At 40.2% G+C, this 9,729-nt stretch overlaps 1 protein-coding gene across 3 annotated transcripts; it reads right to left on the reverse strand.

The window, feature by feature from the left end:
• Positions 1-66: 66 nt before the first annotated feature.
• On the reverse strand, positions 67-9,684 carry MAIP1 (matrix AAA peptidase interacting protein 1). Of its 3 annotated transcripts, none has more exons than XR_005837898.1 (5): positions 9,088-9,684; positions 3,862-3,933; positions 3,325-3,451; positions 1,900-2,053; positions 67-318 (listed from the first exon to the last, which is right to left on the reverse strand). XR_005837898.1 is itself a non-coding variant. In XM_008687317.2 (5 exons), the coding sequence occupies exons 1-5, from the start codon at positions 9,526-9,528 to the stop codon at positions 240-242; spliced, it is 867 nt and encodes a 288-aa protein (XP_008685539.2). In that variant the 5' UTR covers positions 9,529-9,684; the 3' UTR covers positions 67-239. The 3 variants fall into 3 exon arrangements, 1 of the variants encoding a protein (XP_008685539.2); XR_005837897.1 differs by lacking the exon at positions 1,900-2,053 and adding an exon at positions 2,091-2,192; XM_008687317.2 differs by lacking the exon at positions 1,900-2,053 and adding an exon at positions 2,091-2,238.
• Between the last annotated feature and the right edge of the window lie 45 nt (positions 9,685-9,729).

A 9,729-nucleotide genomic window follows, 5' to 3' on the forward strand; every position in this document is an offset into this window, starting at 1 on the left:
TGACACCAACAATGGGCTGTTGTGGTTTTTTTACTTTGATCTCTTTTATAGAAGGTGATAACAATCTGTGGAAAATGCTTTATTGTATCATGCCAATATACTACAAGGAATAGTTCAAAATAATACAAAAGTAAGCCACAGACTTGTCTAAGTGAAAATCAACACATCCAAAAATTTCTTTCCTTAATTTTTCATAGTTAATTGCCAGCAGTCCAATAAGCTGATTTTTCCAAGAAAGATCATTCTAATAACTTTGAATGTTCAATCCGTGCAATGGTCCAATCAGGCTTTACTCCTTGTGTAAACTCCCTCTGAAATCTAGGGGAAAATATTATAAATAATGTGAATCTTAACATTAGCCCAAATACTTCTTGGATAACTATGTAATTTGCAAGTGTACATTAGAGACAGTTTTTAGCAACAGGCTAATGGTTAATCATAAATAAACATCAAAACAAAAAAAGTTTAATTTACCAATTCAATCACAAAAAATACCCTCACAAAATTAGAACATTCTCCACTAAAATGAGTATTTTTGTTTTCCTGAGGTAGGCTCCACACCCAGTATGGAGCCCAATGTGGGACTTGAACTCATGACTCTGAGATCAAGAACCGGCCACAATCGATTGGGCCACCCAGGTGCCCCAGAAATGAGTATTTTAATGAACTGATATACATTCCAACATCTGCCAGTCCTTAAGAGAAACTCAGGTATTATTCTGTTAAGTACTTGCTATCACAAATGCCTAATATGCGGAAAAAGAAATTGCACCATGGTGATGGAAAGAGTACTTTAGTGGAATTTGGTTTATATACATTAGATCAATCTTGAAAATAACGGTGCTTACGAACTGTCCATGGTCTTACTATGGAATATCAGAAGCAGCAGAGGTGAATATTGATTATATTGTTCTTTAATTATAAATAATGTCTTTAAAAGGAGATGATTCAGATTTTGTATAATAACAATGCAAAATTCAAAATAAAGAAAAAAGAAAAAAAGCACCGTCCATTAAAGAAAAGTGAAAAAATAAGGATACCTTTTACCTTAGTGAAACAGAATATATTTTCTTTCTTAGGTCCTTTTTGGGATTTGTTATTTTAAATCAAGTTTATATAGTTTTGGTAACACAACAGTATTTTCTTTAAATAAATATTAAATTATGTCTCCACTGACTTGCATGACTGGTTCACTGTCCCAAATTTTATTAGCACAAAAATACATGCTAGTGTCTCTTTTAAATAAGTTGCTAACCTACTAGATAGTACGTCCTTATAGGCAGGAATTTTGTATCTGAACCCCTACCAGAGTACCTGGTAAATAGGAAATGATGAATAAATGTCTAGAGAGTGGATGGTCCATGTGCCAACTGTGGCAGATCTTATTTTCCAAGGATGGTTATAACCATATGCCCCATCCCACATGTTCTTCTGCAGTGTGACCCTGCTAGTGCCCCATAAAAAGGTGGAGTGTCTCCATGCCCTTTCAACTGTGTAGGTCCTAGGACTGCTTTGACAGGCAGAATAGGGTGGAAATGATCCAGTCCTGGGCAAAGCCCTTTACTGGTCTAGCCAACGACCACATAAAATGTGTCAATAGCCTGAGACTACCACAAACCCAAGCCATGAAGAGAGGCCTTGGAGAATGAGACGTTATGTGGAGAAGTCAAGGTGCACGTGAGTGACGAAGCCGTTGTGGAAATGAATCCTCCAGTCCCTGACACCCCAGTTGATGCGAAAGGAAACAAAGAAAACCCCACATCTGAGCCTTACCAAAATTCCTGAGCAGTAAAACAGCAGACAAAATAAATGGCTGCTTGAAGTGACTGAGTTTGGGGGGGGGGTGGTTATAATGCAGCAATAGACAGCTTAAACACCTTTTAAATTCGGCAATATTACCTCTTTCTAATCTCTGAACACTTCTGTTTCATGTCCAGTATGTCTTTATGACTTTCTCTCTTCTTAAATAACTTGTCAAATTTCAATCCTTTTCTTCCTAAAGCTCCCTTTAGTTTTCATACCTTCATACTTCCTTCATACTACCTTCCATTTTCTAGAGAAAGGAAACAATGAAATGAGATTAGACTTACTCATAGCTTGCACTAAGAAGTTGTTTAGTTTCCACGTTCTGATCCCCCAACTTAACCTGGAATACACTGGCTCCACTTAAAGTTTCACTGGGGATGTTGGCACTGGTTAGATACCAAAAGCACATCAGGATGTTAACAAACTTCCTTCCTTAGAGAAAAAACACACACACACATATACAAATACAAATCACAATAATCTATCATCCATATATCCAAAATGAAATTAGAAAATGGCAGTAGCTACACAGTTGTTACAGATCATATTTTATACTTATTCTAGTCTAATTTAAGATACTTACATTGACACCTTTTTATTTTTAAAAAATTCTTAGGGTTTATGATGTATTTGCCTTCTTCTCTGCATCTCAGAAATAATAGTTATGATTTACTGAGCATGTACTATTTACCCTAATTCACTTTGCTATGTGCTAGTGATTATGACAGTGTCCTATGTTAAAATCAGGTAGTGACCATGATGCTGAGATGCAATTTGAAATATTAGGGGAGAAGAAAATATTTATCACTAAAAGTACCTGTAGAAATGTTCCAAATTAACATGTGTGTAAAAAATGTTTAACCATTAAACAGTCCTATATCAGAACTGCCTAGAAAGTGTGTAAGCAAAGGCTAGATTTCCTGTATGCCTGGCACATAATACATTTGCAATTATTTGTAGAAGAAATAAATGAGTCAATACATTTTTAGGAAGGCTCTAGAGAAAATGGATGCATTGGACAAGGAGAAGAACCAGATAATCACTAAAGTTCCTTTCAACCTTTTTCATGACTCCAAACAAATCCAATTTGGGAGTTCCACAGTTAGTCTTACTTTCAAAAAAGTCATTAACTGATATTATTTTTCTTTTACCCCTTACTCTTTCTATTTAATATACAGCTGGACATTTAAAATGCTGAATTGTTTCCTTCAAGTGAGGAAATCTGAAACACAAATATTTTCTATTTGAGACATGATAGCAACCTTAGACAATTTTCATCAACTTAAGTGATGATGCCATCTCTTGTGAATGAAATAACAGTAGAGGAAGGTCCTCGATAGAAGGGTTTAAGTAATTGTCATATCTCAATTCTCCCAGAGTTAGGTCTTGAAAGAATGAATGTATTATTTTCCCTGAAGTCGGCTTGTACCAACAAAACCCCACTATTTCATGATTACCCCCTAGTTTAGCTTATTGGCAATTATATATCATTTAATGTTGACTATGCTCTAGCATTACCTTTCTCATCATAGTAAATGGAGATGTCTCCTGTTGATGTGTATACAATTTCATCTATGTCAGCAGCAAGGGCATTTTTATGGTTGTCAGGTAGTAAAGTAACCTTTTCCTTCAATACATGGAGCACCTAAGTATGGAAAAAGCAAACCATAGTCCACTTGTTGAATTTTCAAAAGCCTCTCAAAAAGCAGATGAATTCTTTATGGAATCAATTTTTCTAAGCCTATTTTTAAATTCACTACCATATTTACTCATATTCAAAAGCTAGGCTGAAAGGCATCAAATTGTTGAACAGGTAATTCCTAACAGAACATTCAGTATAAAGACAATTGAAAGACATCGTGTTTACTTACTTATTCCTTAAGTAGCAAGTCATTCTATGCTTTTATATGACCCAAAGTACCCAAAACTAAAGATACAGGGACTCTACTTTGGCTGATGGCACACATACCACTTTTAAGTAAGGGTAACATATATTATTCTATTGCAGGAGAATACTACATTTATTTTTAAAGGAAAATTAAAAGTATACTTTACCTCTTTGGCCACAAGTTCTTCCAATAGATCAAATTTACACTGTGACAGTAACTTGGACACATGAGCAAAAGCCTTAAAAAAAAAAGTGAGAAGAGGTTGGTAATCGTTATTTCAAAACACCATGCAAAATACCATACAATATACAATGCTCACACTTAAATAGCTTAGTATCACAAAGACTATTTCATGATGAAGGTGGTAAACAATGTCAAATACTATGATACCACTGTTAGGCATGACTCCTTCAAAGTTGGTCGGCTTTTCTCTTCTCATACGACTTTCCCACATATACAGTAGAGAGCTGACAGCCGATTATGTATCCACTCTCAGGAAAGGGGAAAAGATGGTGTGTGCATACACATTTGCTCCTCGATAAAAATCCTCCTACAGATTTCCTTTTAAAATAATAATGAAGTAATCACTGTTATCACTGTAATGACTACTATATGACACCCCCCTCTTAACCATGAACACAAAGAATTTGAGAAGCAGTGCAATCCAGATTGTAATGGGAGTCTGGAGATTTGGGTCTTCAATCTTCATTAAGATTGTTAAGGCAGGTTTGGAGAAGTGGAGAGAAGATAATGAGTTTACAGTCTAAGCGGATGCCAACTCTGAAGTATGAGATCCCACTGTAAAGTAGGGGGGAGCCAACTGTACCCCTCCATATTCTTAGCAGTGAGAAATGAAACTGTGTGTAAGACTCCACCTGTCTTCAAGGAGCTCTCAGGCTACTTGAGAAGGGAGGGGAGTAAACTGACAAGTTCAAGAACTATGACAGGGGTCAGAACAGGATGACCTGAGCAGAAGAGCCACTGAAGCCAATCTGGGAGGACCAGGGAGGGCCTCTTAAGGAAGTAACATCTAAGATGAAAGCTGAAGAACCAGCAGGACCAGGGGGATGCACTGGCACGCCAGACAGACAATAACTGTTCGGGATGGGATGTTATGGGATTAACAGTGTTTCCCCCAAATTCATATGCTGAAGCCCGAGCTCCCAGTACCTCAGAAGGTGACTGTATTTGGAGACAGGGTCTTCAAAAAGGTGATTAAGTAAGATGAGGGTGGGCCTTAATCCAATCTAACTAGTGTCTTTGTAAAGAGGAAATTTTGACACACAAAGCACCAGGGTACATGCACGCACAGGGACAAAACCACGTGGCAAACAGAACGCAGCCATTTGCAAGCAAAGGAGAGAGGCCTCAGAAGAAACCAAACCTGCCAATGCCTGGATCTTGGACTTCTAGCCCCCAAACTGTGAGAAAATAAAGTCCTGTGGTTTAAGTAACCCAGACTGTGGTATTTTGTTATGCCAGCCCTGCCAAACTAGACAATAACAAGAGTTGAATTTTGAGAAAATGCATATATCCAAATGGATTCAAGGACACTCTGCAAACACTTTAGAGGCCCTAAGGACACTGTATATATTAATAAGCCTTCATGTGAGGAAGATAGGTGGCACTTAGGTGAGAAGAAACAAAGACCACAGTGATCATGGTGAAACCCAACCATTACATTCTAGTTTGCATGGCCAAGGTATGAGGTTTGGGGGGCCGAAGATCCCACCTGAGCAAATTATCTGATAAGATAATAACGAACCAATAGGAGGCTGCTCTGACAAGGCTTTGATAATACAGGATTATCTAACTCAAAGAGGCTTCTAGGAAATAGCCCTCTAAAACATGCAAGCAAGACACAGGAAAATAAACACTGTATGATTAATGTGGTTTGAGGGCAGTAACAGGGAAGACAGATCATATGCCCATATCGATAGTGCGATATTGTGATAGAAGAAGAAAATACACCCTTGTTCTTCATTCTGATTCCTGCCACAGAGCTCCTAAAACAAGCCCCTTTCAACCAAACGTGAGTTTAGGCTAATGAGGTGACTGTTGTCAGAGGACTAACCATGTGATTAGAGGGTTGGAATTTTCAGTTCCACCCCTAGACTTCAGGGAGGGGAGGAGGGCTGGGAATTGAATTAACCACCAATGTTTTGATCCATCATGCCTACATAATGGAACCTCCATAAAAACCCTAAACAAAGGGATAGGGAAGCTTCAAGGTTGGGGAACACGTGGAGGTGTGCCCAGAAAGCATGGAAGCTTCATACCCTTCCCACATACCTTGCCCTATACATCCCTTCCATCTGGCTGTTCCTGAATTGTATCCTTTTTAATAAACTGGAAATACCAAGTAAAGTGCATTCCTAAGTTCTAGGAGCTGTTCCAGCAAACCATCGAACTTGAGGAAGGAAGATGTGGAAACCCCCAATTTATAACTGGCCAGTCAAATGGGGCCCTGACTTGTGATTAGCATCTGAAGTGGAGGCATTCATCTAGGACTGCGCCCTAACCTGTGGGGTCTGCTTTAACTCCAGGGAGTTAGTGTCAGAGCGGTCGTAGGATGCCCTGCAAGGCCTTGATGACAAAGGAGTGTCTAACCTAGAGAGGCTTCTAAGATATAGCCCTCTTCTTCACAGAAAAGGTTAAGACTTGCGAACAAGAGATATAAGAAAACATACAGTATATGATTAATGTGGTTTAATGTCAGTAATAGGGAAGATATGTTATATGTACATATTAATGGAAAGCAGGGTGTGTGGCACTAATAAAGCTTAGCATTGGACCACCTATTTCCCTGCCTCATGTGATGAATAAAAGCTTGACTAGATTGTACTTAACCATTTCAATTTCTAGGGACTAGAGGACCAAGACTGCTTGTAGACTGGGTCACAGGACAGTGGTTACAATGCATCCTTGAGCCAACTGTTTTATCATTTATAAAGGAGAGTTAGACTAGAATGATGATCTTTAAGATGTCTTTTTGTTTTCACGTTCTCCGATTTTAAAAAAATCTGAATGAACATGATCTAACGAAAACTTGATATTCATAACCCAAAATAACATTTTATTGCTGGAAGTTAAGCTTAAGGAGAAAAGGAAGTGGAGCCCACGAGAGCAGATAAACTAGCTAATGTTTCTGCACCAGATTGTTCCCAAACCCTAGAATTATACCCATGCAAAAAAAGATACAGTCGCATTAAGAGAACTAGTAGGGAGAAGGTTTTTTTTTTGCCATGTCCTTTTAAATCTTAGGTGTTGAAGAACTGATTTGCTTGATATATATATTTTTTGTTATTATGATATGTTAGTCACCATACAGTACATCATTAGTTTTTGAGGTAGTGTTCCATGATTCATTGTTTGCATATAACACCCAGTGCTCCATGCAATATGTGCCCTCCTTAATACCCATCACCAGGCTAGCTCATCCCCCCACCCCCTCCCCTCTAAAACCCTCAATTTGTTTCCCGGAGTCCATAGTCTCTCATGGTTAGTCCCCCCTCTGTTTCCTCCCCCCTTCATTTACCCCAAAGATAAAGGTGTAGTGAAAAGAAGGGCCATATGCACCCCAATGTTCATAGCAGCAAAAATGTCCACAATAGCCAAACTGTGGAAGGAGCCAAGATGTCCTTCAACAGACGAATGGATAAAGACGTGGTCCATATATACAATGGATTATTACTCGGCCATCAGAAAGGATGATTACCCAACATTTGCATCAACATGGATGGAACTGGAGGAGATTATGCTAAGTGATTTGCTTGATGTAAAAGATACATTACGCGACCAATGGTTTAAGGCACTAGATTAATATTTGTCATGGATGACCAATATTCCTTTCGAAAATGACAGTGGTTAAATGCACAAAAACTGATTTAGATGAGGCAAAAATTGTTTACAGACTGGCTGATTAAGGGGCAGAGACACTACTTAATAGCAAGGAGGAGGGCTAAAATAGCTAACAGCTGGAGACAAAATCAGAGCGTGGCTAAAAAGTGTTTCATGCTCCTCTGTGTTCTGAGGAAATGGGGCCTAAGGGCCGATTCCTGCCCATGTAGGGGAGAGGATTTCATTCCTTATTGACATATACATGAGCTGGTACAGTTATATAATGTTATGAGGTAGACAAATTAACATATCATCAGTGAGCACTGTGGAGCACAGTAAGATCATGCCAACTTACCTCAGCATGGACCAAAGATTTTGAGAACTGACATGAGCAGAGGTTCACCTCTTACAATGCTATAAGTCAAGCTTGCCCTTTGCTTTTTAATTTTTTATAAACACATAGAGCAGTCAAGAGAGTTGACTCAGGGAAGCAGGAACCAGGAGTTAATATTGACATTGATTATATAAAGCTGGAAACGATTTATGACTGATGGGTTACACAAACAAATATAAATGGCTGTGTTTACAGAAATAATCTGAAATAAATTAGGAATAAATATATCCATATCAGTATACAATCAGTATTGTGAAATGATTACACTAATCAGAAGTTTAAGATATATGGCAGTATGAACTGGGAAATAAACTATGACTTTTATTTATCAACAGTTCTGAAATGTTTGGGAATGACAAACTCTTGAAGGGATTCAAAAGAAATTTACATATGGACTTTCATCCTCGAAAAATGCATGTACACACAAAATCCGTAAATAATCTCAGGACCCAAAGTGACCATTGTGTGACAAGAGTAAGGCAGGGTATTACCAGTCACTCAGAGAGAGAGAGAATAGGCAGGGGTTAAACTCAGTGTGCAGGGTGCTGTGCACTTATCGCAGGCCAGGCTGTCTCAGCAAATTCTTTGAAAGGGGAAATCTGCTTATCTGTAGGTTATTCTTTAAAGAGTATGATGGGGAGGGATTGGGGGTACGAAGATGGGCAAGGAAGCTCTACCAAATAGCTAGCAGGAAGTTTTGTTTTTCTACCAAAATCGTATTACTGCACTATGAAAACACTGTCTTATTTACTCTTCAAAACAATCTTATCTATTCATTTATTCAACAAACATTTGTGTAGTGCCTACTGTGTGCCAGGCATTGTCTTCTTAATTTTGCAGAAAACCACGTTCAGAAAAGATAAAGCGATGTAGCTTTTAAGTGGCAGAAATGGGGTTTGAATCGAATCCATTTCTATCGGATTCAAAACCTGTAGAGTGGAAAAAGAAACTGGGGGACTTCACCCTCGTGTCTCAATCGAACCACGCAAACATAAGCGGAAGCTTAATTTAAAAAGTAGCCAGAGGACTCTGTGCCTGGGTCACTACCCCTTTGGATAACTTGGGACCCGTGAGGAAAACTCTTCGCTAAACCCTTCTTGCGTGTAACAGCTGAACGCATGAGAGGCTAACGGGTCAACCCCAAGGAAATAAACAAACCTGCTTCGCTCCCTCAGAGAATTCTGCGATGCTGAACTCTTGGTCGAAATAGGCCCAGATTAGGAAGGCGTAAATTCGAGTCCGAACCCAGTTGATGGGGTTGGAGAATCCCAGAATGATCATCTTGGTTTTCTGGCGCGGCTGGGGCTGCTCCTCGGCGCTGTAGCCGCGCCGAGGGTAGGCAGGGAAAGCAGAGAAGGCGGCGGGGAGTCCCGGAGGGCTAAGCAGGGGACGCTGCGGGCCCCGAGCGGGCGGCGCCGAGGCCCAAGTGACTCGAGGAAACGGGGCCGCTCCGGAGCCAAGGAGGCGGCGGCAGAAGCAGCAAAGTCCAGCCAACGGCGCTCTCACCTCGGCTATACCGGGAGTCCGGGGTCGAGCGGGCCCGCCGAACAGCGGCGGAAAGAGCAGCAAGCGGGGCAAAAGACGAACGGCCAGCGCCATTTTTATGACTTTTCACCCCAGTCCCTGTCTGTGCTGTGTCGAATGAAAGTCGGTGGGAAACCATCTGAGCAGCATCCGGAGAGAGACTAGTGAGCAAAGCCGACCTGCTGCTGCCACCTCTGGTCAGTCAGCCCCATTCTGCCGCTCCAGCACGCAGCTCACGTAGAGGCCTTTTAGGCCCGGGCCGCCCTCTCCCACCAG

This window comes from Ursus maritimus, unplaced genomic scaffold (assembly GCF_017311325.1).
Source record: "Ursus maritimus isolate PB19 unplaced genomic scaffold, ASM1731132v1 scaffold_1, whole genome shotgun sequence".
In the NCBI taxonomy this organism is placed as follows: Eukaryota; Metazoa; Chordata; class Mammalia; order Carnivora; family Ursidae; genus Ursus; species Ursus maritimus.

Excerpts from the sequence above, each read along its gene's own strand:
- MAIP1 (XM_008687317.2), bottom strand. The coding sequence starts at position 9,528 with ATGGCGCTGGCCGTTCGTCTTTTGCCCCGCTTGCTGCTCTTTCCGCCG. Across the intron at positions 2,239-3,324 it reads CATTTACTATGATGAGAAAG|GAAGGAAGTTTGTTAACATC; the intron begins GTAATGCTAGAG and ends TTTTTCTCTAAG. Across the intron at positions 319-2,090 it reads CTTCTTAGTGCAAGCTATGA|ATTTCAGAGGGAGTTTACAC; the intron begins GTAAGTCTAATC and ends ATTTTCCCCTAG.